The 27,421-nt window shown below is 48.6% G+C and overlaps 1 protein-coding gene across 2 annotated transcripts; it reads left to right on the forward strand.

Moving 5' to 3' along the window:
- Nucleotides 1–48: 48 nt before the first annotated feature.
- On the forward strand, nt 49–27,238 carry KCTD19 (potassium channel tetramerization domain containing 19). Of its 2 annotated transcripts, none has more exons than XM_058674834.1 (16): nt 49–119; nt 1,843–2,139; nt 15,819–15,969; nt 16,547–16,738; nt 17,342–17,473; nt 19,648–19,858; nt 20,959–21,119; nt 22,448–22,551; nt 23,022–23,164; nt 23,359–23,442; nt 23,680–23,794; nt 24,121–24,748; nt 25,350–25,541; nt 25,712–25,866; nt 26,182–26,283; nt 27,045–27,238. In XM_058674834.1, exons 1-16 carry the CDS (start codon nt 117–119, stop codon nt 27,156–27,158), a joined length of 2,784 nt encoding a protein of 927 aa, XP_058530817.1. In that variant the 5' UTR covers nt 49–116; the 3' UTR covers nt 27,159–27,238. The 2 variants fall into 2 exon arrangements, with proteins under 2 accessions (XP_058530817.1, XP_058530816.1); XM_058674833.1 differs by lacking the exon at nt 49–119 and adding an exon at nt 160–372.
- The last annotated feature ends 183 nt before the right edge of the window (nt 27,239–27,421 follow it).

A 27,421-nucleotide genomic window follows, 5' to 3' on the forward strand; every position in this document is an offset into this window, starting at 1 on the left:
GCCAGGCCCCGCCCCCGGGCCAGGCCCCGCCCCCCGCGCCGCCGCGCGCCGCCGCGCTCCCAGGGGCCGTTAGTGGCGGGGTCGCGTGCCTACCCGCCGGCCGCAGGACGCCCGATATGGTACGGAGGCCACCCTGACGGGGGCGCCAGCAACACCAAAACAGTCCAGAGAGCGGAGAGGGGGCGCGTAGTGGGTCAGGAAGAGGACTACATGGTTGGGGGGCCGGGTAACCCTAGGTTTGAGGGATTTGGGCAGCCGAGTCTGAGGGAAGAATTACCGGATGAGATTTAGGCCTGAGTTGGGGGCACTCCAGGGTCTGGGCACATGTGGTAATGATCTTCCTATCTGCGTGCTGGAGGGATGCGGAGTTGGGTAAGGCTGTGAGAAGTTGAGGATACAAATCGGAAGGATGGTGGTCGGGGTGCCCGGGTGTGCTAAGGCTGGGACGTCGGGCTCTGAGGCGGTGAGGTGCTGCCTTGGGAGCCTAGGTGTGGAAAGGGCTTGTTAGGAAGGAGGTCTAGGGGGAGAAGGATCCGTGAGGAGGGGCGTGACTGAGGACTATGCCAGCCTGGGATGGTGCTGTCCTGACCGACTTTCCTCTGAGTGCTCTCTGAGAAGAAAATTCTGGAAAGAGCAGCCGCGCCCTTGCCCCTCCCCCCACTCCTGAAGACGCCTCTTGAGAGCCCCTGTGTGGAAGGAGGCTAACTCATTGAGCCCTGACTCCATCATCTTCGTGTCGTGTCGTGGTACTCTATCCTTGACAGAGAAAGAGGGCCCGAGATCAGAAGTGGGTGTCGTTGTCAAGGACTTGAGCAACAGAAGGCAAAAAATGGAGAGTTCCAGCATAGTTACAGTGAATCATGGCAACACTGAATCCTCTTCAAGTGCCCTCTAATACTTTTGGCCTCAAAGTGGCAAATGTAATTGCTACTCCTTCTCTTCTTCCTCTTCCTCTTTTTCATGTATTAATGTATGAATACATGAGACAGGGAGAGACAGAGATCTCCTGTCCACTGGTTCATTCAAATGGCCCCAGCAACCCAGAATAGACCAGGCCATAGCCAGGAGCCAGGATTTCCACCTGAGTCTCCCCCGTGGGTGGCAGGGGCTCAAGCACTTAAGCCATGTGCTGCTGCTCCTCCCAGGTGCGTTACATAGGAAACTAGATTGAAAGTAGAGCAGCTGGTACACAAACTGGCACACACCATATGGATATCGGTGTTGCAAACAGCAGGTTAACCACGATGCCACAGTGCTGGCCTCTTGCTCTTGTGAATCTGTAGACCAGCCTTACCGTAGAAGACATGGAGTTCACTTCTTGATTGCATGCAATTTATTTACCTTCCTTGGCAAAGTCCTAGATGCAGTTTTTTAAAAATTATTTTTATTATTTAAAAAGTGTATTTTTATTGTGAAGTCAGATTTACAGAGAGAGGGAAAGACAGAGCGGAAGATCTTCCGTCTGTTGATTTACTCCCCAAGTGGTCACAATGGCTGACCAGAGCTGACCAAACTGAAGCCAGGAGCCAGGAGCTTCTTCCAGGTCTCCCACGTGTGTGCAGGGTCCAAAGGCTTTGGGCCATCCTCTTCTGCTTTCCCAGGCCACAAGCAGGGAGCTGGAAGGGGAAGTGAAGCAGTGGGAACACGAACCAGCACCCATATTGGGTCCTGGGTGTGCAAGACAATGATTTGGCCACTAGACTATTGCACTAGACCCTTCCTGAGTATCTTCTACCCACACAATTATGTTAATGGCACACAGAGGTAGTTTTAGTTATTCCTTCTCAATCTGGCTGCTCTTCTATCTCCTTTTCTTGCCCTGCTCTTTCTGTCTCCCCCTAGGAGGAGCCTGGTGGGCCTCAGGACTCGGCTGAGGACTTGTTTCACTTCAACGTTGGGGGTTGGCATTTCTCAGTGCCCAGAGGCAAACTTGCTCAGTTCCCAGACTCTGTGCTGTGGAAGGAAGCTGCGGCCTTGACGGCTTCTGAGAGCCAGAGGCTGTTCATCGACCGCGATGGCTCCACCTTCCGACATGTACACTATTACCTCTACACCTCCAAGCTCTCCTTCTCCAGCTGCACAGAACTCAACTTGCTCTACGAGCAGGCACTGGGCTTACAGCTGATGCCTTTGCTGCAGGTAAGACGCCCTTTTCCACCACAGAGGGTTTACACAAAATGTGTATGTCTTGGTTATCATATGGGAGGGGACGCTCTAAATAGGCAAGTGTGCCAACTAATACCTTGGAACTGCACAGGATTTCATCCTGACACTGCTTTATCTGTCTGCATCACCATGGACCCAGTACTGGCCTATCCCCTTGAGAAGGTGCCCGTAGTGCTTAAAGCTCCGTAGTCTAAGCTGCTGCTTGTTTTGTTGTTGGATTTTAAAAGGAGAGCACTTTGGAAGTATGGTTTGCCATGCACACTGTGCTGAGATTTAAAATCTAAAATATTCATGAGGAGTATTACTTTCCCATTGCACTGATGAGGCCCACAGCATTTATTTACAGCAAAGCAAAAGCATTTCCAAATTTTAGAATCTGTCAGTAGCTCTCAGTGCACCACCAGCTCCCTTCCCCAGCATCACTTAGAAGAAAATGAACGTGTTGCAGGGGCCTGAAGGAAGGAAAGCATCTCCCAAACCTTGTGTTTATGGATGCTCCTTATTGAATAGTTCAGTGCTTCCTCCTAAAGTGTGTGCCATATTTGGAAATCAAAAAACCCCACCATACTTCATTGCAAATTGTGACATTGTTCTTTTCTCTCCTTTTCCCCCCTTTCCCCCTCCAAGCTAACCATTTGAGTTCAAATTTTTTTCCACTGCCCTGGGAATGGAGAATTGCTACAATTGCTTACAAGTGGCTTCAAAACCACTTGAATGGTCTGGCCCATCAGGACTGCTGATGGCTGTGTGCCAAGGCACCGTTTCATGGGGAAAGGGAGGGAGTAGCTTGCTCATTACAGAAAATCGAAGAGATCAAAGCAGTTTTTAGAAGAACTGTGTTAATACAAGCCTTATTATGCAAACAGCTTATTAAGTCCTTTAACCCATTTGCTGTCTTCCTGTCCCGTGTTGAAACAAAATATGTCTCTGAATGGAGGCAACAACACAGTGGCCCGCAAGTGGGAACAGTTCTGAAGTCGTCAAATGGGTGAGCAGCACAATTGGAAGAATCATGTAGATCTGCCTCCCTACAACAGACTGTGAAACAAGTGCTTTTGCTCTGCAAATGGTATTTTCAAAGAAATAAACATTTGGGCTGGCCCACTGAAGTGGTGTTTATTCACTGAAGCTGAGTGTAAATACAGCTGGGAACCCACAGCCTCCTCAGGCTAGCTCATCAGCAGCCTCACACATTTCCTCTGCATTCCTCTTCCGCTGCCTCTCCAGATAGCCAGGTTTTTGACTAAATGAACACTTTATGAAAAGAAACAGGAGTTTGCCAATTCTTAGCCTGAAGACCCTCCTCAGCCTAGGTTACTGCCTTTAGCCAGTATTTCTTGAGAAAATTCTGAATTTCAGGTATTGTTCTTATGGGCCCCAAGGGGAAAATGGGATTATCTAATCAAACTATAATACAAACTTGTGTGAGTCACATGCGTAATTTAAAAAGTTTCCCCAAGATTGATTTACTTTTATTTGAAAGGCAGAGTTAAACAGAGAGGGAGAGACAGAAACAAACAGCGACATCTTCCACTTGCTGTTTCAATCCCCAGATAGCCACAGTGGCCAGAACTGGGCTGATCATAAGCCAAAAGCTTCTTCTGTGTCTCCTACATGGGTGTAGGGACCCAAACACACTCGGGGTATCCACCACTGCTTTTTCAGGTACCTTAGCCAGGAGCTGGATCAAGTCAGCTAGCATTTGGGATGTTGGTGCCACAGGAAGCAGCTTCACCCTCTGTGTCACAGCACTAGCACCAGTGGGCATGTCTTAAAAAGGAAAAATAGTAAGTAAAGTAGGCCTTTGTCCTAACAGTTACGACACACCTTCATCCCATTATCAGAGTGCTGGGGTTGGAGTCCTGGGCTTCCTGCTAATATAGATCCTGGGAGACCGCATGTGATGGCTCAGGTAGCTGGATCCGTGCCACCAATGGGAGAGACCATGCGTTCCCAGCTCCTGGTTTTGACCTGACCCAGCCCCAGTTCTTGTGTACACTTGGGGTTCAGAGCTTTCTTTCTGCTTTTCTCTCTCTCCCTATCTTTTGGTTTTCTAAAAATTGAAATTAATTTTTTAAAGATGTATTGAAAAGGAAGATATGAAGAGAGGAGGAAAAAGGAAGATCTTCCATGGATTGATTCACTCCCCAAGTGGCCACAATGGCCAGGCTGTGCTGATATGAAGCCAGGAGCCCAGAACCTTTTCTGGGTCTCCCATGCTGGTGCAGGGTCCCAAGGCTTTTGGGCTGTCCTCAACTGCTTTCCCAGGACACAAGCAGAGAGTTGGATGGGAAGCAGAGCCATCAGGATTAGAACCGATGCATATATGGGATCCCGGCGCGTGCAAGATGAGAACTTTAACCACTAGGCTACTGCGCTGGGCCCCGTGAAATTAATTTTAATAATATATTTTATGTAACCCTGTATATTTAAAATATTTTGTTCATCTACTTGAAAGAGTGATGAGGGGTGGGTGGAGAAAGAGATTATCCATCCTTTGATTCATTCCCCAAAAAGCCCAGAAGAGCCAACATTAGGTCTAGCCAAAGCTAGGAGCCGTAAGCACCATCTAAGTCTTCCTTGTGGGAGAATGTCTTGGCAGGAAGCTAGATTCAAAGTAGAGTAGCTGTGACTCAAACTGGCAACCCCAACAAGGAATGCATGTGGGTGATGCAAATGGCAACTTAGCCTGCCTTTACCACAATGCCTGCCCCAAAGGATTATTTTGATATGTGATCAATATTTAGATTTCAAATATATATTTATTTTCATTTCATACTAAGTCTTGAAAGTCTGATGTGTGTTTTTGGTTACAGCACAATTCAAATTCAGACTATCATGTTTCAACAGTAGCTACATGTACTCTGTGGCTCTTGGACAGCTCATATCTATTTTTATTTGAAAGGCAGTGTTAAAAAGAGACAGATCTTCAGCTTACTGGTTCACCCCAAAATGGCCACAATGGCCAAAGGAACTGCGCTGGGCCAGGCAGAATCAAGGAGCTAGGAGTTTCTTCTAGTCTCCTATGTGGGTACAGGAACCAAAGAGTTGGTCCATCTTCTGCTGCTTTCCCAAGTGCATTTGCAGGGAGCTGGATTGGAAGTGAAGCAGCCATGACTTGAACCAGTGCTGTGTCACAGTGCTAACTGGACAGCTCTTATATAAACTCTAAACTTCTAACTTGTTGGTGCTTGGGACCAGTACTGTGATACTGCATGTTAAGCTGCAGTCTGCAGAGCAGGCATCCCATATGGGTGCAGGCTCAAGATCTAGCTACGCTATTTCTGATCTGGCTCCCTGATAATGTGCTTGGGACAGCAGCAAAAGATGGCCCAAGTGTTTGGGCCTCTGCAAGTCTGAGTTTCAAATAAAATAAACCTTTAAAACCAACACATTGTTAGTGTTTCTCGTCAGAGTCCAGATTTTAACCTAAACAATAAAAATGGGACCTTATGTCCCAATAACTAAAGTTCATATGAACTCAACAAGTGGCATCTTACCCGGATTATCTGTAGGCTTTGTTGGAAAGCCATGTGAAATGAACCAACAAGTAGAATGAGTTAGGAAGTTTGCAGAGGGCAGGCCCTTGGTTTCCTACTCTGGTGCTGCTCTTAACCCATCCCGTTTCCCAAATCTTTACTCCTTATTTCTCTGCCCTCTATTCCACCTGTCCCACTTCCATCCATACTCTGCTGCTTTGACTTCCATAGCATATGCTTTATGCCCATTATGATCTTGATCTTAGTTGTAATACTTATTGCATATTGAGCATCAGACATGTCAAGCTCTGAAGATGTAGGGATGAGCTGTAGAACCGTACATCAGGAGCAGTAAGTGCTATGAAGAATAGTGAGTAAGTACTCCCTGGGTCATAATGAAGGAGAAGGGAGATTCTGTGACCACACTTAGAATTTCAGATTGTTCTTTTTTATTCTATTGGTCTTTTTTTTTTTTTTTTTAAAAAAAACTTCTTACTGTATTTTTCTAGGGTATCATTGCCTTATTGTCCTTGTAGTATTGGTATTTGGTTGAAATAATGAGCCATTTACATCTAATGTGTGTGGGTTTTAAATGTATGTATGGGTAGTATGTGATAAGCAGTATAAGGGTAAAGAGATAGCAAGTGATTGAGATCAGGGAAGTTACTTGTTTAGAAAGACCAGTCAGAGATGGCCTCACTGGCCAGGCAACATTTGAGCAGAAACTTGAAATAGAAAGGGCAAGTTATGCAGATGTCTGGGGAAGGTACTTCCAGGAATTAGGAATAAGAAACAAATGCACTGAGGTTACACTGGCTGGCCAGCAGCCAATATGGAGGCCTTTGTAAGGTGCAGTGTGAGGGAGCATGATGCCAAGGGTAGAAGGTGAAATTAGAGAAAACCAGATCTTGCAAAATTCTGTAGGCCACAGTGAGGACACAGGATTTATTCTACATGTTACAGGTAGTTTGGGGCTATTTAAAGGCAGAAGTAAAATGGTGATATGTAAGTTTTAAAAAGTTCATTGGGCCTTGGGTTAAGCAACAGCTTCTGGGATATAGCAGCAGAACTTAGCAGCACAGGCTCACACAGCACAGCATATGAGTTGTTTACTGGTAGCCATGGCTCCCTCCACCACCCAGCATTGCAACAGATTATACTGTTTAAAATCCAAAGTTCAGTTTCTACTGAATGTGATTACTTTTACACCAATGTAAAGTCAAATTTTAAGTTGAATCTTTGTAAGTCAGAGACTACAATAAAGCAGGTCATAAATGGTATTAAGAATGTGGGGAAACTAGAACCCTGATATACTGCCACTGGGGATGTAAAATTGTGCAGCCTACTTGGAAAATAGTACGATTTCTCAGTAGTTGCTTAAAAAGTTAAATATTGAGTTACCGTATAACCCAGCAGGTTCACTCCTAAGTAAATACCCAAGAGAAATGAAAACTTACGTCCACACAAAATTTTATAGATTGATATTTATAGCAGTATTATTCACAAGAGTTTAAAAGAAAGTGGAGGGATCAGCATGGCTTTTTAAAAAAGATTTATTTACGTATTTTTATTTGAAAGATTTACAGAAAGGAGAGGCGGTGGGGAGGGAGGGAGAAAAAAAGAGAGAGATCTTCCATCCACTGGTTCACTCCTGAAATGGCTGCAAGGCCAGAGCTGAGCCAATCTGAAGCCAGGATCCAGAAGTTTCCTCTGAGTTTCTCACATGGCATAAGGGTCCAAAGACTTTGGCTATTCTGTGCTGCCTTCCCAGGCAATAAGCAGGGAGCTGGATTGGAAGTGGATCATCTGAGACATGAACTGGCACCTATATGAGATGCCACCACTTTTTGGTAGAGGATTAGCATGCTATCCCACTACAGTGGCTTCACCAGTATTGTTTTGCAGTGGGTTAAGCTGCTTGTTTATGGCACCTGGCATTCCACACTGGAGAGCTGGTTCGAGTCCTGCTGCATCACTTCTGATCTAACTTCCTGCTAATGTGCCTGGGAAGGCAGCAGAAGATGGATCAACTTAGGCCCCTCCTAACCATGTAGACCTGGATTCAGTTCCAACCTCCTGCCTTCAACCTGAAACAGATATGGCTGTTATGGCCACTTGAGAAAGTAACAAGGAGCTTCATTAGAGTCTCATGTGGTGCAGGGGCCCAGGTGCTTAGGCCTTTTGCTGCTGCTTTCTTAGGCACATTAGTAAGGAGTTGGATAGGAAGAGGAACAACTGGAAATTGAACAGGTGCCATATGGGATGCCGGTGCTGCAGGCAACAGTTTAACCTGTTGCACAACAATGCCAGCCCCTGTTGCTCTGCTTTTTAAGCACATAAATCTCTTTTTAAAATTAAGAGTACTGGGCCCGGGGCTTGGCAGCGTGGCCTAGTGGCTAAGGTCCTCGCCTTGATCCCATATGGCTGCTGGTTCTAATCTGACTTTGTAATAAAAATAAAATAAATCTTTAAAAAAAAAAAAAAAAAAAAAAAAAAAAAAAGAGTACTGGGCCCGGCGGCGTGGCCTAGCGGCTAAAGTCCTCGCCTTGAAAGCCCCCGGGATCCCATATGGGCATCGGTTCTAATCCCGGCAGCTCCACTTCCCATCCAGCTCACTGCTTGTGGCCTGGGAAAGCAGTTGAGGACGGCCCAATGCATTGGGACACTGCACCCGCGTGGGAGACCCGGAAGAGGTTCCAGGTTCCCGGCATCGGATCGGCGCGCACCGGCCCGTTGCAGCTCACTTGGGGAGTGAATCATCGGATGGAAGATCTTCCTCTCTGTCTCTCCTCCTCTGTGTATATCTGGCTGTAATAAAATGAATAAATCTTAAAAAAAAAAAGAATTAAGGGTACTATGGGGCCTGGTGTGGTAGCCTAGCAGCTGGAGTCTTTGTTTTGCACCTAAAGGACTCACCTTGCATGCACCAGGATCCCTTATAAGTTCATATCCCGACAGCCCCACTTCCCATCCAGCTCCCTGCTTGTGGCCTGGGAAATGGTCTTGGGACCCTGTACCCTCATGGGAGACCCAGAGGAAGCTCCAGGCTCCTGGTTTCAGATCGACTCAGCTCTGACTGTTGTGGCCACTTGGGGAGTGATTAACAGATGGAAGATCTTCCTCTGTCTCTTCTCTCTGTATATCTAACTTTCCAATAAACATAAGTAGATATTTTAAAAATATCTCAGGCTGCAGCACAGAGCTGAGTGAATGAGCTGACAGGGACCATGTGGCTAGCAAAGCCTAAAGTGCTGCAGTCTGGTGCTTTACAAAAGAAGTTGCTGATCTTTGGCACAGACCCTAGCAAGGAATGGGAGGATATAGGGAAACCAGTTAGGAGTTTCCTGTATAGGGTCAGCTTGTGACAAAATGGCTTAAGCCACTCCCTGTAACACCAGCAGCCCGTAAGTGCTGGTTCAAGTCCCAACTATTCCACTTCTGGTCCAGCTCTCTGTTAGTATGTCTGGGAAAGCATCAGAAGACAGCCCAAGTGCTTGGGCTGCCACTACCCTGTTGAGAGACCTAGAGGGAGTTATGGGTTCCTAACTTCAGCCTGGAGAAGCCCTGGTCATTGTAGCCATTTGGGCAGTAGACCAACAAATGGAAGATCTCTGTATCTCCCTCCTTCTCTCCCTCTTTCAAATAATGAAGGAGTAAATCTTGAAAAGAAGGAACGAATGAATAAAGGAAGAAAGGCAATGGAGGGAAAGATAATAAAGAAAGAAAAAAGATAATAAAGGAAAAAAAAGGAAGGAAAGAGAGGAGGGATGAGCTAACATAGTGGCTCAACAAGCCAATCCTCCACTTGCAGGCACTGGCATCTCATATAGGCACCGGTTCATGTCCCAGCTGCTCCACTTCCCATCCAGTCCCTGCTTCTGGGCTGGGAAGGCAAAGGAGGATGGCTCAAGTCCTTGGAACGCTGCATCCATGTGGGAGACCCAGAGGAACTCCTGGCTTCAGATTGACTCAGCTCCAGCTGTTAGGATCCTTTGGAGAGTGAAACAGCAGATAGAAGATCTCTGTTTCTCCTTCTCTCTGTAAATATACATTTCAAAAATAAAAATAAATAAATATTTTAAAAAGAGAGAAAAGAAAGAAAGATAAGGGAATGAGGGAGGGAGGGAGAAAAGAACGGAAAGAACAAGAGAAAAGAAATAAGGAATTTGCTGTACTATCCAGGTGAAAGCTAATGGTGCTTTGGTCTAAGAGGGTGAGAGTAGACTTGGGAGGACTCAAACTCTGGATGTGTCCTGGTGGTAGAACTGACAGAGTTAACTAATGAATTGGATGTAGGGTGAGTGCAAGTAGACCATTCCTTTATTCTCATCACTTGGAATAGGGGATTATAACGAATGTGGAGAGTTAGGAAGAAACAAAAAATCAGGAGTTAAGATTTGAATATGTTACATTTGAGAGGCAGTGAGAACCAAGTGCAAATGATGAGGAGATGCTGGATATTCAGGTCTGGAATTCACAAGAACCTTCAGAGCTAGATACAGACCTAAAGTCATCCAGGCTGATGTGCACATCCATGCACCTGGATGCTTGGGAGTGCTGTGTGTTGTTCACAGGGGCAATAGCAAGTAGTCATGGCAGGTGTGCACATTACTATCACAGAGCTTCCTGGCACTTAACCTTCTAATTTCGAAAAGCTTCTTTACCTTGTAGTGAATGGCTCTGAACCCTTCACAAAACATTGTCCTCGTTAGGAATCATAGCTGCTGCAGTGGAGTGTACAGTTTCCCTTCAGGGTCACTCATAGGGGCTCAAGGTTCCTGAAAGACTTTTGGATTCCCTTTACCTGCCTTTCGAAGTTCTACTGAGGACATTGTAATACAGTACATGCCAAGTGTGTTAGCTCTTTCGTTGCTTTCTGATGACTTCTAAGTTTGGAACCTTAAATTGTTCCACTTGTCAGCATTCTGCTGCTACTAAGGAACCCGAATATGCTTGTATTCTTTGTGCTCAAGAGAGCCTGGGCATGTTACATTCATCACACAAATGATGTCTAAGAAAATAGACTTGTGGCAGACTTCTCACATTTCCCTATATTCATGATGTGAGGACAGATTACTACTGTAATCTTGGAAAGAAAGTAGAGTCTGTAAAGATAGCAAATATTTATCCCAACAATGTGGCTTGTCTATGGGTATGAGTAAATGGACAGCTCAAGTATAAAACTTTAATGTGACAGCGGTCATCTCCTGGGCTGGCCCTTCTGCTTGTCCTGGCTCATAGAGCAACATCTACACACACCTGGGTGTATGCATGGTCTTGTCCATTCAGCCACACCCCTCAGCAGCCTACCTGTTCTCCACGCCTCTTCACTTACTGTGTCCTTTTTCTAGAATGTTTCCCTCTTTAAAAAAAAAAGATTAATTTTTACTTTTTATTGAAAAGGCAGACATACAAAAAGAAAGACATACAGAGAGAAAGATCTGTCTGCTGGTTCACTCTCCAAATGGCTGCAGTGGCCAGAGCTGAGCTGATTGAGATCAAAAGTCAGTAGCCTCCTCCAGGTCTCCCATGTGGGTGCAGGGTCTCAAGACTTTAGGCCATCCTCTGTTGCTTTCCCAGGCTACAAGCAGAGACATGAATGGGAAATGGAGCAGCCGGGACATGAACCAGGGCCCATATGGGATCCCAGCACATGCAAAGTGAGGATTTAGCCACTAGGCCAGGCCCAGAATAATTCTTTTTTTGGGTCCGGTACAGTGACCTAACGGCTAAAGTCCTCGCCTTGAACGCACCAGGATCTCATATGGGCGCTGGTTCTAATTCCGGCAACTCCACTTCCCATTCAGGTCTCTGTCTGTAGCCTGGGAAGGCAGTCAAGGATGGCCCAAAGCATTGGGTTCCTGCACCTGCATGGGAGACCTGGAGGAAGTTTCTGGCTGCTGGTTTTGGATCGGTGCAGAACCTGCCTTTGCGGTCACTTGGGGAGTAAATCATCAGACAGAAGATCTTCATCTCTGTCTCTCCTTCTCTTTGTATATCTGACTTTGCAATAAAAATAAATAAATCTTTTTAAAAAAATTCTCTTTTTAAGATTTGGCCTGGGGCTCAGCGCAATAGCCTAGTGGCTGAGGTCCTCTCCTTGCATGTGTTGGGATCCCATATTGGTGCCGGTTCGTGTACTGGCAGCTCCGCTTCCCATCCAGCTCTGTGCTTGTAGCTTGGGAAAGCAGTCAAGGATGGCCTAAAGCCTTGGATCCTGCACCCTCATGGGAGACCTAGAGGAGGCTTCTGGCTCCTGGCTTCAGATCGGCACAGCTCTGGTCGTTGTGGCTGCTTGGGGAGTGAATCATCGGACGGAAGATCATCCTCTCTGTCTCTCCTCCTCTCTGTATATCTGACTTTACAATAAAAATAAATAAATCTTTTAGAAAGATTTGGCCTACATGTGCCTAGTATGACATTTTTTGTCAGCTTTCATTACCAACTAATTCCTCTATCAGATCAATGCTTGTCTGTTAGAACTGTGTGTTCCTATGTCTTTCTCTGTCACTGGACTGGACTCCATTCATATTTGCATTCCCAGCATCTTTCACAGTAGCCGAATCACAGAAACAAGTGCTATGAGAACACAGAGAGAGGTACTGAAGATGACCAAGAGGACTGGGCACACCTTGGAGGGGCAAGTTTGAGATGGTAATGTGGGCAGCTCGCAGCAGTCTGCACCTCCTTTTCTGTAAGCCACACTGGTCCTTATTGTCTTTACAGAGCAGCCTGGGGTAGGATCCACAAGCTCCATTACCAACATATTCCTAATATCAGAGCATGGAGTATCTCTGAGAACTGCAGCTGCTGCTGTGGGAAGAACCTCCGTTAAGTCCCAAAGCTGTGCCAGCAGAGTGTGCCTGTCAGCGTCTTTGATGGCAGGCAGACACACACACACACACACACACACTTTATGTTGCTTCTGATGGACACTTTTTTTTTTTTTTACTGTTATCTAGGTCAAAAGCAATGTCATTGATCCTTGTATTGGCAATGAGCCATCTGAATTCAGGTCTGTATTTCCTTAAATAAATTCTCCTTCCGCTGTGTTTCCCTGTCATGACATAAAAGGAATGAAATTCCTAGAATGTTCAGGCAGATGAAAGTGGGCTTGAAGTCAGTCCGTGGAGGACCAGCCGCACTCTGGGTAGCAACTTCAGTCAGCAAAGCTGCAGGGAAGCTGGAAGCCAAGCTGCTCTGAAGTGTTCTTTCTTCGCTTACTCATCCATTCAATTAAAATATCCTGAGATCCCACAGGCGTGGTTCCAGTTTGCCACAGTACAGCAGAGAGAGCAAAGCAAGTGAGGTACTGGAATTATTGGCAAGGTTGTGTGCATCAGGAGAGTGAAGACTGCAATGTCTGGAGGGTGGCTGCAGAGTGGCTCACTGTAGGTTTGGTTTTTTTTTTTTTTAACCACACCCAGTAGCTTCCTATAAGTACAGGACTTGTTTTTCTAGGAATCAGGACGAAGCTTGGTCAAGGAATTCAGAATACAACCTTATTGGGATTCCTGAGCCTGGTATCACCCGGTGCCTCAAGACTAGCCTGTTCCATTGGCCTTGCTGGTAGGGATTGTAGTCTTTGTAAATTTATTTCCCTTTTTCTCTTGTTAAAATTTGACAAGCACAGAGAATTAGGAAATCAGTTGGGGTCTTCCAGGTGGATAGCAGAGACCTAGGTAAGCGAGCCATCACCATAGCCTCCTAGGGTCTGTGTGAATGAGAAACTGCAGTCTGGGGCCAGATCTGGGTCTGTGGAACCCAGGCGCTCTGTTGGTGAGGGATGAGGGCACCTTGGTCAGAATCTTAACACTGAGGCTACAGGCATGCCTCTATTTTTTTTTTTTTTTCCTGTTCAAGATTTGTCACTCTTGAAGGGCATAAGCGAAAAGAGAAACAGGAGTTGAGACTGCAGAGGTAGCTTGGGACCTGAGCACGAGGAAGAAGGAAAGCAGGATGTTAGTTCCTTTAATCTTTCCAGGGACATCTTCCAGATCTGTCTTCATCTCTGCTTTGCAGTTGAGGAGCCTGAAACTTGAAGTAGTTCTGGAACATCTGGGAGGCAACTGGTTGAGAACCGTGGTCACAACCTGGGCTGCAGAGTCCCAGATCCATGCCTGCCATCTGCATTTGCAGGAATGGGGCCCCTCAGGATAGCTACCTGCCTGCTCGCTATGGAAGCCGAGGCTGCATGCAGCCCCCAGCAGGCGAGAGGGCTTCTAACACTGTGGAAAGAAATCTCAGGATTCTTGAGATCCAGAAACTTCATTACCAACACGGGTTGTTATCTCAGTATATGAAGACTAGAGTGGCTTTTGGGTCTTTCTTTTCCCTCAAACTAAGAAGCATGGTGGCAAGTAGCCATGTCTTTGGTAAGGTACAAGGGGTATTTCTGAAATGTGAGAGTCTCTTTCACTATTCTACCCACGCACCATCTTCCCCATTGCTCAGTGCCTAGGAAAGCATTCCTCGTGGCCCCACCACTGCCCACACTTCCCACCAGTGCAGAAGGGATTTGCTCCAGCTATCCTAAGTGGAGAAGATTGTCCCAGTTTGGTCAACCTCTTTTTGCAGACCTGAAGCCATTATGGGGATGCAGTTCACAACTGTGACCACCAGGGGACTCTTCTTAATGCTCAAGAATGGGAAAAGCAACTCCACAAGGGTTACATCTTAGCGGCTAGGATTTAAAGCGGGCTCTTTGGCTCATTTCATATCTGTCCCTCATGAGACACTTAAAGAAGAAAGTTGGTCATGAGATGGCTTTAAGGGACCGCTTGTCCTGCTACCTCCCCAAATTTCTTGGGAAAACCCTGTCTTAGGAAAAACAACAATTACAAATGGGCTTGATGTTAAGAAACTGCCCTCTGCAGGACTTTTGAGGGATAGCTGGTACTTGGGTTCAGTTCCAACTAGCTGGTAGGCTTCACTGCGGCCTCCCCACTGCAGGTCACCTGCACTTGGAAGATCTCCCGGGGAAGTCACAAAGTATTTGACCTCCACTGGCTCATCAGGATAAATGTGTGTTCAGGTGCTTTGGAAAATGTAGACCCTGTGCCAATAGCAGACAAGACAATTTTATCCTTGATCTCATCGCTGAAATCACTTCCCAAATTAGGATGAACCCAGTCAGTAAGCAAATCACAATGATTGTAATAGGTCAGAGAGGATTGTTTCAATTATTAAAGGGAGAGGTGGGCATTTGGTACCAGCAGTTAAGACACTCTTAGGACACCCACATCCCAAATCAGAGTGCCTAGATTTGAATCCTGGCTCCCTTTCTGATTCCAGCTTCCTGCCAATGTGCACCTTGGAGGGCAGCAGTAATGGTTCAGGTGATTGGGTTCCTGTTAGCCATGTGGGAGATCCAGACTGAGGCCCCAGCTCCTGGCCTCAGCTGGCTAAACCTGGGCTGTGAAGCATTTGGAGAGTGAATCTGCAGATGGGAGATTTCTCTATGTCTGCCTGTTTTTTGTGTCTGCTTTCAAGTAAATTAAAAAAAAAAATTATTGAGACTCAGTGCAATAGCCTAGTGGCTTAAGTCCTTACATTGCATCTGCCAAGATCCCATATGGGTGTCAGTTTTTATCCCGGCAGCTCCACTTCCCATCCAGCTCCCTGCTTGTGGCCTGGGAAAGCAGTTGAGGACAGCCCAAAGCCTTGGGACCCTGCATACCTGTGTGGGAAGCCCAGAAGAAGCTCCTTGCTCCTGGCTTTGGATCAGCTCAACTCCGGCTATTGTGACCACTTGGGTAGTGAACCAATGGATAGAAGATCTTTCTGTCTCTATCTCCTTCTCTCTGTAAATCTGACTTTCCAATTAAAAAAATAAATCTTTGAAAAGATATTGAAGAAAAATGATGGAAAACACCAAGTTTTAGTGATGAAATAAATTTGCTGTTTAGATTATGCAAGATAAAGTTACTACTAGTCAACATAAAATTTTAGCATACAAATTGTTTCAGCACTCTGAAGGGACATAGTCACAGGGATTTGGCATATCAGGTCATTCCTGTAAATACTACATTTTAACATAAAATGCATGATGACTAAATTATTTCATAATGCTTTTACCAAAGTATGCTACATGTTATCTTTCCAGGCTTTCATTCTAGAAATGCTAGTTACTTGATTTACATTTTCAAGGCAATCATCATCTTTTTCTAACAGACTCTGGATAACCTAAAGGAAGGGAAGCACCATCTCCGTGTTCGGCCTGCAGACATACCTGTGGCTGAGAGAGCGTCTTTGAACTACTGGCGCACGTGGAAGTGCATCAGCAAACCCTCAGAGTTTCCAATCAAGAGCCCAGCCTTCACAGGTAGGATCAGGCACAGGGTGGCCCCTCTCCTCACACTAACAGATGAGTCCTCCATCTACAGGGCACCCTGATGCCTGAGCCAGTAATGGATGACTTCTCTGCTTGTCTGTCGTCTCTGTTGGCCTTGTACCTGCCGAATGTCCTGCCCGTGGCTCTCTGCCTACCAGAACTAAGCACCTTCCTCTGCATTCATTGTCTGTGTACTGGTTGCACCTGGGCAAGGCTAGACTGCCTTCTACCCCCCTCCTGGAAGTCAGAAAAGTCACATGGCCACTGTCTCAAGAAAAGTCACATGGCCACTGTCTGACAGGTGCCTTGAAGCATTGGTTGGCCTATCTGGGCCACCAGAACAGGGCCATTATTTTTATTGATGGAGTTAGAGCTTCCAGGAAAATCAAAAACATGTCACCTATGGGTCACAGGAGTTGGTTTGCTCAGTTGGGAAGAAGCGAAGGAGTAAACAAATTTCATGGCATTAATGTGAGTGCCTAAACCAGTGTCCCAGCAACTTCCACTGCTGGACTATGGAGGTCCTGATCTCTAGGAGGCAATGACATCCCCATATATTCTCCTCTAGGCCTGCATGACAAGGCGCCTTTGGGGCTCATGGATACACCACTGCTGGACACGGAAGAGGAAGTGCACTACTGCTTCCTGCCCCTAGACCTGGTAGTCAAGTATCCAAGCCTGGTGACTGAAGACAATCTGCTGTGGCTGGCTGAGACTATGGCCCTGATCGAGTGCGAGTGCAGCGAGTTCCGCTTCATTGGTGATTGCTCTGTCCAGGGTGGTGTGGGGGCCAGGGCACAGGGCTGGCTGAGAGAGCCCCTCTCCCCGCTGCTAGCCCCAATCCCCACCAGACCCAGCTTGATGCTCAGGAACTTAGGGGTTTGCTTGAACAGATGGGGAGGAAGCATAACAGAGCCTTCCAGGAAGAAGTGGATTCTAGCATTAGCTCCCACTGGGCTCAAATGGGATGGCTTGGTTGTGATGGGGTCCCAGAAGCAACCTGAGGTGGTGTCAGGACTTGGTGGCATGGGTGAACACTGAGCTAGACTCCGAGCTACCCTGAAACTCACTCTTTTGGAATGGCCTGCTCTTGGGTAGACATTTCCTGGCTAAATTTCAGGGCAGCATGCTCACTAGAGAGTCTGGCATAGGAGGCCAGCCCCATGGACTCAAGACACAGGAAAACAAAATAGTCTGAAGTCTTTCACCTGGAAAACAGCAAGTTTAAAATTAATGTGATCAGGTGTGTTCAGGATTGTTTCAGGACAAGGAGAGCTAGGGTTAAAGTACAATACCTAAAACCTGGAAATCCATTAAGTCAGAAATAACTCGCTAACTCTTTTGTCTCCCATTGATTTTCAAGTGAATTTTCTCCGCTCACAGAAGATTTTACTGCCAGACAATTTCTCCAACATAGATGTGTTGGAAGCAGAAGTGGAAATTCTGGAAATCCCTGAGCTCACTGAAGCCATAAAGCTGTACCGGATGAACATGGGTATGTGGACCAGTGAGTTCTGGCCTCGGGATATTTGGGCCAGTGCAGGCATGATCTGGTACATCCAAGAGCAAACAACCGCTTTGGGTTTTAGTAGGGTGAGAATAGCAGGTGTTCTGGCTGCCTTAGAATCCAAGCAGAGGAAATTTTAGCTCAAAACCCTGAGTGCTCTCCCTTTCTGTTGAGTGTCTCACTGAGTGGTAGCCAGGGTCAGCCAGCCAGAATCATAGGGAGCACAGGTCAACCTGGGGCATCAGGAGTCCAGCCCCAATGAAGAAGCCAGGCCAGCAGTCCTGGGAAGGGAACTGGGCCTAAGGGCAAATTTCCAAGGGCAAGGCTGGGCTGCCCTGCCTGTGGAAGGGGCAAACAACTGGAGACTCAGCATTCACTTGCCCTCCTCTCCCTGGGCACAGCTGGAGGGGCTTAGGGAATGTGTGGTTTCCCACCAATGCTTCTGCTGTCCCACCCACCCACATTGTCCTTACCTTCTACCTTGCAGCCCTAGCTGCCATTCCTGTAGCTGCCTCGTCCTGACCTAGGTAGGGCAAGCTTCAGGCTCCCAGTCTGCCTTTTGCCAGCTCACCCCTTCCTGTTTGGTTTTGGTTTTGGTCTTGGTCTTTTCTCATCCCATTTTCTAACTCCTACACAACCACGAAAGCTGCTGTGTACACTACAGGGAGCTAGCTACTGCACAGAGCCTTGACTGGCATTCTGAGAGGGTACAGAGCCTCCTGGAACATGAGAGGCTGAACCTGGGCACCATCAGGCATTGATCCTATGGGAATAAGGCCCTTCCACATTTCCAGGCCCCACTTTCCTAGCCTTTACCTAGGCAGACAGGACCCCATCCCCTCGGGGGGAATAGTATTGTGCATGGGCCTGAATCCTGTTGGAAGGTCCTACAAACTTCTTGAGTTGGTGTGAGTCCACAACCCCCACCCAAAGGCTCCTATCCTCAGAGAACAGGATCATGGTGAGATGGATATACTAGTGTCTGCTCCATGACCTGCAAAAGTGGAAGAAGGTATATAGTGGGCTCTAGGAATTGGGTAGCCCTCCACAAACACAATGTGGTGTAGCCCTTTAGATAGATTGATAGATAGATAGATAGATAGATAGATAGATAGATAGATTTTTTTTTAACTTGAGGGCCTGGCACGATAGCCTAGTGGCTAGGGTCCTTACCTTGCATCTGCCAAGATCCCATATGGGCACCAGTTCATATCCCAGCTGCTCCACTTCCCTTCAAGCTCCCTGCTTGTGGCTTGGGAAAGCAGTAGAGGATGGCCCAAAGCCTTGGGATCCTGTATCTGCATGGGAGACCCAGGAGAAGCTCCTGGCTCCTTGCTTCAGATCAGCACAGCTCTGGCCATTGTGGCCAGTTGCAGAGTGAACCAGCAGACAGAAGATCTTTCTGTCTCTCCTTCTCTCTATACATCTGCCTCTCCAATAAAATAATCTTTAAAATATATATTAGTTATATATATATTTCATTTGTATATATGATATATATTATTTATGTTTTGTTTATATAACATATACTTATATATTTACTTGAAGGGCAGAGTTAGAGACAGAAGGAGATAGAGATTATGGAATACTAGCACCACAAGCAGGAGCTTTACTGACTATGCCACAGCCCCAGTCCCAGCTTAGCCTTTTATACAGCATCGTAACTAAGGCCAACAGCTCCACTGGCCTTGAAGAGAGACAGAGCTGACCTCAAACCCCAGACCTGTTCCTGTCTAGCTCCATAGTTTAGGAAGAAGCACTTCATCAGTCCCTCAGGTCAGTTTCTGTGTCTATAACCCAAGAGAAGCTAGGATCATGCCTCTCATAAGGTTACTCTGAGGACCAGAACTGATCCATGAAGACCCCCAGCAGCTTGCCCACCAGTCCCCAGTGCTCCCCTCGATCCTGCGGGCTGCTCTACGAAAGATTCTGAAGTTCAGGTGCGAGTGATAATACAAAGGAGTCTGTATGCAGCCTCACCTCCTAGCTGATAGTGTGGACCTCTACACCTGACTGAGCACACAACCCACCATAGGCTGGGAGATCCAGACATGGATGGGGCAAGGAGAGAAGCCCCTGGGCAGCAGGAGGGATATAGCCCCAACCTGCTCTCCAGCTGTGACCTCAGGGGCCAGGAAGTTGCCACCTTTTCTCCCCAACAGGTGGCTGCTCCCGGACCTCCTGCCCTCCCCCAAGCCCTGGGAAAGGAGGCCGCACAGCTGGCCTGGAGTCTGGGAAGCCGCTGTACATGATGGCCCTGGGTCTACTGGTCAAGTACCCCGACTCAGCACTGGGGCAGCTGCGCATCGAGAGCACGCTAGATGGAAGCAGGCTGTACATCACAGGCAATGGGGTCCTCTTCCAGCACGTCAAGTAAGGCCTCTGTGGGCAAGGCTCAGTTCCATCAGGCTGGACATGCCCCTGTTAGGGGTAGCCTGGGCTCTTTGCTACAAGCCACAGGGTGAGAGTGTCCTTGAGGCTAGCCTGTCATTTATTGCTGTTCCCACGACACCAGCCTGGAACTTCCAAGGACAGGGCTTGTGCAAAGTGTGCCAGTGTCCCAAGGTTCAAAAACTAGCTTACTTCATATCTCTCATCTTGTCCATTTCTCTGGGGCTAGCCCTGGGTTAGGTCTCAGGCAGCCAAATCAGACCCTCAGGATGCCGGCTACCCCCTTTCCATGCAGGCCCCACTACAGAGGTCCTTCGTCTTTCCATTGGAGGCACCCGGGGCAGGCTGCTTCATGAGAAGGCAGGAAAACTTCCAAGCAAGGGGATGCCTGACCCTTGCCTTGAAGGATGAGATTAGAATGCCCCCATTTAATCCAGGAATGTGAGTTCCAGTCCTGTTTTACAGAAGGGTAAACTGCAGAAAAGTGCAACAACCCTTAGGGTCACAAAATGCATTGATACAAAAACTAAATGTGAGATGAGTTTTCCTGAGCCCCTGGGGAAGAGGGCCCACTGACCCTGACCACTGTCATGCCCCTTAGGCCTGTTACTCATCTCTCCCAGAGATGTCCACCCTAGAGTCACAGAGTACCACAAGTGAGGCAGGAAGGCAGGGCAGATCAGACCTGGCTGCTTTCCTAGGGCACACAGGGTGTTAGTAATCTCAAGATCGTGGAAGGATGTCTTGGGCAGATGCCTGGGAGGGTAGGAAAGGAACAGTCAGGCCTTGGGCTGGCTGCTGACCTCTGAAACAGGGCCTGAAGCCTTGACAGGAGTCCAGCTGCAGGACTCTTCTGAGACATACTAAGCTGGGTTCTGAATGGCTGGGCCAGCCTCCCGGCTCATGCACCTGTGAGGTGTCTATCACCAGATTTCTGGTTAACTCAGTGCACTGATGGGTCCTCCTAGTGCCCGATTTGAGACTGTGTTATAACCAGGCTTCCCAGGAGCAGGAAGTTTACATGCTGTGCTCTGTGGGGTGCCGTGCTGAGGCTCTTTGTGACATACCTTTCCTCTGGGCAGGAACTGGTTGGGCACTTGTCGGCTGCCTCTGACCGAAACCATTTCTGAGGTATATGAGCTGTGTGCTTTCCTGGACAAGAGGGACATCACCTATGAGCCCATGAAAGTGGCTCTGAAGACTCACCTAGAGCCAAGGACTCCAACACCCTTGGATGTGCTCAGTAAATAAGGAAACTTCTGGCTTTTACTACAGTGTTGGGGTGGGGCTGGAGGATTAGAGAGAAAAGATGATGTAGTGGGACCAAGAACTGAGGCTGGAAGAGGGAGGGAAGCTAGACTGACATGGGTGAATTCTTTTTTTTTTTTTAAGATTTATTTCACTTTTATTACAAAGTTAGATATACAGAGAGGAGAGAGAGAGGAAGATCTTCCGTCCGATGATTCACTCCCTGAGTGAGCCGCAATGGCCGGTGCTATGCCGATCCAAAGCCAGGAACCAGGAACCTCTTCCGGGTCTCCCACGTGGGTGCAGGGTCCCAGTGCTCTGGGCCGTCCTCGACTGCTTTCCCAGGCCACAAGCAGGGAGCTGGATGGGAAGTGGAGCTGCCGGGATTAGAACCAGTGCCCATATGGGATCCTGGCGAGTTCAAGACGAGGACTTTAGCCGCTGGGCCACGCTGCCAGGCCCATGTGTGAATTCTTGCTATAGAGATACCCTCCCTAAGACCACAGTTTGTTTTGAGCAGAACAAGACTGCCAGCTTGCCTCTGAAGCCCACAGGTTCTAAGAAGATCCCTGCTTGCCCCCAGGTGCAGAATATATAATCTAATTATACATACACCCTGCCCTCAGAACAAAGCTCAGGAGAAACTGGTCCCTTAGAGGCCAGTGTAATGGCAGTGGTATCCTATCCAGTTGCTGGTTCATTTTCCAGCCACTCCACATGGGTAACAGGAGTCTTCCATGTGGTCCTTCACATGAGCCACAGGAGTCCAGCTACTTGGGTCATCATCTTCTCTGGCCTTCAAGATGCCACTAGCAGGAATTGGGCCAGAAGTAGAGCAGCTGGACTTGACAGAACTACAGTATGGAATGTCTGCATTGCAAGTAGCAGCTTAACTTGCCACACCACATCAACAGCCCCAACTTTACAATACTTGCCAAACAATAAGCCCATCTATAGGGACTCCTAGCTCCAGTGTGACCTCCCAAAAAACTAAACACTTAGGATACTGCAATCCAGAAATCAGAGGCAGCTGGTAGCTGGATAACACCACCAACTTTGTTGATGGAGGTGGAGAGAAGCAGTGCCCTTGGGGACAAATTCTAGAGGTCTTGCCCTCCCACACCCCCAGGGTCACAAGCTGACCCTCCAGGTTGCCGTTCCAAGCCTGTTCCACTATCCATGAAACAATGCTGAGCAGCAAGGAAGGCTGGTGTGGGCATCTCCTCTGCATGCTGTTTAATGAGCATATTGAATGACCAAAATGAGGCTCCACCTCACTTCCTTTCTGGCCACATGATGTGTCCCTGTCATTGGTTTCCACAGGTGATGGGTGGACAGCAGAAGTCACTGTATATTCCCCCCAACAGATCATCAAAGTCTATGTTGGGAGCCACTGGTACGCCACCACCCTGCAGACTCTGCTGAAGGTACAGCCAGCCCCACCACCCCCCTTGCCCTTAATTTCCCTGCCCAAGCTGCTTTGGGGCCTGTCACCCAACCCTCACAGCATCTGCTTGGAACAAGGACTGTTTCCAGCCCCACAGCCTGAAATACACTTATCTGGCAAGCAGAAATGGACCAAGCAGCATGCTAGGAAGGCCCTCTGGAGGGTGGCTAATGAGGAGGCCATTTCTCAGGGGCCTAGGCCGAGAAGAAGGTAGGATGGGGTTCCTGGGGACCTGGGAAGGTCCTCCAGCAAAGCTGAAGCCGAGACAATGTGCATCTCACTGCATGTGCTGCTTCCCGTGATGGCTTCCTGTGGCTAGCAAGACTGGGAGTTGGGAATCCCAGAGCCTTTGCCCAGAGGGTTGGGGAAGTGGAGTGAGAAAAGCCAACCCATGCCTTCCTGAAGACCTAGCCCTTGGGACTAAGTATACCTGGTGCCAATCCCTTCTAGTACCCAGAACTGCTGTCCAACACTCAGCGCGTGTACTGGATCACATATGGGCAGACCCTGCTCATCCATGGTGACGGCCAGATGTTCCGGCATGTCCTCAACTTCCTGAGACTCGGAAAACTGTTTCTACCTTCTGAGTTTAAGTAGGTGAAGCAGGGAATAAAGATGTTCCCAAACCTGATCTCTCCCTTTACGACAGGGAAGCCCGACTTGGTGGCCTTCTGGGAGGAGGTTTTCCCATTGCTGTTTCCTGGTGTTTAAGGCAGAAGCTCTGTGTGCCGAACCCCCATGCACCCTCCCAGCCCAGGTGCCCCATCTGACATCTTCATGTTTGCAGGGAGTGGCCCCTCTTCTGCCAGGAGGTGGAGGAATACCATATCCCATCCCTCTCAGAAGCCCTTGCACAGTGTGAGGCATACAAGTAAGAAAACTTCATATGAGACTCCAAACCTGGCTTTGTGCTCCACTTGGAGAGTGGGACCCATTCTCGGGATTGGGGGGTAGGGCAGTACAGCAGGCCCAGTGCTGGTCAGAGTCCTGGATGAAAACTGTTCAGACCCCCTCCTACTAGCAGGAACTCCCAGGCCAAGGGCAGACTTAACCAACTGGTCTATGAGCTGATGGAAGTTCTATTAGCCCAGCCCCTTGGTTTCTACAGATCATGGACCCAGGAGAAAGAATCTGAAAATGAAGAAGCTTTTCCCATCAGGAGGCTGCATGTGGTGACAGAAGGGCCAGGGTCACTGGTAGAGTTTAGTAGAGATGCCAAAGAAGTAAGTCACCGTTTTCTTTATTTGGCCTTATCCTCAAAGACCACTTCCACAGGGCTGGGGGGCCAGGCCTAGCTACTGAGGGCCATGGCAGAATGAAGGCACACAACCAAATGTGTTCATAGGCTGACTAGCCACTTGTGGGACACTGATGATGTCTCCCATGACATTTAAGAGGTCTCTGGGTTGGCACCATCCCCACTCAGGTGACCAGTGTCAGAGATGGGTTGCTCTTGGTAATCAAAACAATTAGGCCCAGCTAATTAGGTCTTGGGCAAGATTCTGATGCATGATATGCCCAGAGCACTCTCTTGACCCTCCCTCCCCAGGCCACAGCCTGCATGCCTGGGGACTTTGAAGACTGTAATGACAGGACTCCATGGAACAAGGCCAAGGGGAACCTGGCCAGATCCGGCAAGATGGAGGAAGCTGAGCAGTATACTCGGGCTTTCCAGATGTCCCTGTGCCGAAACGCCAAGAGGGCAGGCAACCCTAGTGCTTACTCACACTGCTCTGGCTTGTGTGCCAACCCCAGACACTGGGGGGGCCGCCCTGAGAGCCCCCCCAAGAAAAAGAGCACCCCAGTCAACCTCACACAGAAGCCTGAAACCAAAGACCCTCCAGTCACACCCATGCAAAAACTCATCTCCCTGGTGAGGGAATGGGACATGGTCAATTGCAAGCAGTGGGACTTCCAGCCATTGACAGTGCCCCGGGGCAGCCCCTTGGATGAGACTACCCTGCAGCTCCCTGTGGCCAATGAGGCTGCTGCCCAACCCAGCACCTCAGCTGCCTGGAAAGCCCATTGCTCGGCCTCAGAGAAGGATCCCAGCCCCCAGGCTGGGGCCGGGGCCGTTGTAAAAGACAAGGGACAGGAACCAACCTTTAAGCCTTACCTCCCTGTAAAACGATCTGTCACTGTGAAGGACTGGGGCAAGCACAGGACAAAAGAGAGAGGTAAGTCCTTTTCTGTCCTTGACCCAAGTCTTACTGAATACAACAAGGAAGTAAATCCCTCAGCCAAGCCCAGAGTTAGTGAAAAGGAAGGACTGGAGCCCCCTCCCCAAGCACAGCCTACTCTGGCCAGGCAGCAGATAGCAATCACTGGAGCAAGGGAAGAGGAATAAAGCAAGGGGAGTAGGAATAAAAGGTGGTGGAGCACTGTGGCATCTGCAGAAGTTAAACAGACAAGCCCAGGGCAGCCGTGGAGGCACAGGACATGGGTCTAGCTGAAGGCAGGGCTTCCCATGCAGACAGATGGGAGGCAAGGCTATTGATAGGAAGGTCAGGTCCTAGGGGCCAAATCCAGGCTGGGGTGTCCTGTTCCGACCCTAAATGGAATAGACAGATTTTAAACATGGGGTCATATGGCCAGGTGTGGACTGTAAAAAGTGGTCAGGGAGTGGCGGAAATGAAGCAGGGGGCGGGGAGTGCTTGAAGCCTGGAGTCTATTCTAGAAGGGAGGCAGCTGGTGGGGAGTTAGGAGAATCAGCAAGAAGGGGCCAGGTTTCTAGTTCAGTCACAACAGGACAGTCACCTGCCCATACTGTTTTCACAGAAAGCCCTGTCCCTGAGGCGTCTCTGCCTGAGGCCCCTGAGGTGGGCAGCCCAGGGATCATCCTCAGAGTGACGCACCCCCCGGTGGTGGGTAGTGATGGCTCCTGCATGTTCTTGGAGGACAGCATCATCTACACCACGCAGATGGAGAACCTCAGAAACATGCCCCCCACAGCCTACCCTCAGCCCCAAGGTGAGGCCTGCAGACAGCCAGGCCAGCCCCGCCTTTCCTTGCATAAAGGCCTGAGCCCCCACCCAGGCTGTGTGAGGGACAGTGGGTCCCTTGAGGACCCTATGCCCCACCCTGCCCCAACCATGCTGCCTTTGTTCAGCAGTCCCATACTCACTCCTCTTCCCCCACAGATGTGAGTTTTCTGAGTTTCTCTCTGTCCTGGGAAGAGATGTTTTATGCACAAAAGTGTCACCGCTTCCTGACGGATGTTATCCTGGACTCCATCAGACAAAAGGATCCCAAATCCATCACAGCCAAACTGGTCTCCTTGGCCAACCAGCTGTGGGTATGTGTGACAGACCCCAAGCCCGCGAGCACCTTGTACCTTCCCACCTGTCCTCTAGCTCTGCAGAAAATGGTTCAAGGCCAGAGGATGCAGGCAGAGAAGAGGGTGCAGTGGTGAGGGGAGGAGGTCAGGGCACAAGGATGTCAGAAGCGCAGGGTAGCACCATCTGGACTGAGCACTAGGCAAAAGACAGATGTAGAGTACCCCCATGTGACCCAGAGGGCACCTGCAGGCCTGGAAAGTCCCTACTCCCATCTCCCACTGAGGGGCTGGGAGGTGCCCCCAGCCCTGCCTGACCAAGAGTTCTCCTGGAAGATGCTGCACATCAGCCCCAAGCAATTTGTGGTGGACCTGCTGGCCACCAGCGGCTTCAAGGATGACCGGCACACCCAGGAACGCCTCTACAGTTGGGTGGAGGTGAGGGCCACCTGCACCCCGTAGGGAACGGCCATCTCACTGTGCCTCACTGCTCGGAGGCCACAAGGCCGGGCAAGCGAGCAGGCAGGCAGGTCCCTGCTTGGGACATTAACCAAGCCAGAGTAGTCAAAAAGCAGTTTTCCCACTACTGGCTTTTCATTTTCTTCCAATGATACCAACTGTGCCTTCATTACTAATGGCTTGGCACCCTCAGGCAAGCACAGCATATGAGCCTAACCAGGGCTATGGAGTGCCCTGTTTTGCCACGATGTCACCATTTTGGTCATTCATATTTAGGCTGCTGTAAAAGAATTCTTTACGAAGAAAGCAATAAGAACAGAGGGATGACCAGGGAGTCCCTGAGCTAATGTGAGCATTGTAGATGATAAGATTTAGCTAATTTCTCATTAAACAAGTACATTCGCCATAAACACATGTGCTCAACCACTAGCAGGACTCTGTTCTAAAGGCCAAATCCCTATCTGTGACTTTTAGAAAGATGAAATCAGCATCTGTGGCTAGAAAGAAGAAAACCAGTAGCAGGAAACATTTTTGACTCAAGTCATTCTGCTCACTTCCCTAGTGGCCACTCTTAGCCACATCCCTGCGTGATGCCTTTGGGTATAACTGAGCCCGAGCTCAGAGGCCCCCAACAACAGGGCATGCGGGCATGCCTGGTGGGAGGGGAGGGGCCCACCCCCAAGGAGCTAAAGTGGGCAACTAACCAGGAGAACAAGGCTAAGACCAGCCTTTCCTTGCAGCTCACACTGCCTTTCGCCAGGAAATATGGCCGCTGCGTGGACCTGCTCATCCAGAGGGGCCTGTCCAAGTCTGTCTCTTACTCTGTCCTGGGCAAGTACTTGCAAGAGGCCTAGGGAACCCAGAGATACCCCATGCATGCCCCTACCTGCCAGGGCTCACTTTAACCAAAGAGGTCCCCAGAAATGAGTGCTCACTCGTGAGTACACATTGGTGTTTTTTTATTATTATAAGTAAATCACGAGGCAAAGTCCTACCACACACCTCCTCTGAACTGCCAATGACTGAACACTCGTGAAATAATGGTAGAGAACAAAGTAATTCAAAAGGCAATAAGACAAAGTAACGGAACTGGCCCTGGGCAGAAGACAGGCTTGGA

Source organism: Ochotona princeps, chromosome 16, assembly GCF_030435755.1.
Source record: "Ochotona princeps isolate mOchPri1 chromosome 16, mOchPri1.hap1, whole genome shotgun sequence".
NCBI lineage: Eukaryota > Metazoa > Chordata > Mammalia > Lagomorpha > Ochotonidae > Ochotona > Ochotona princeps.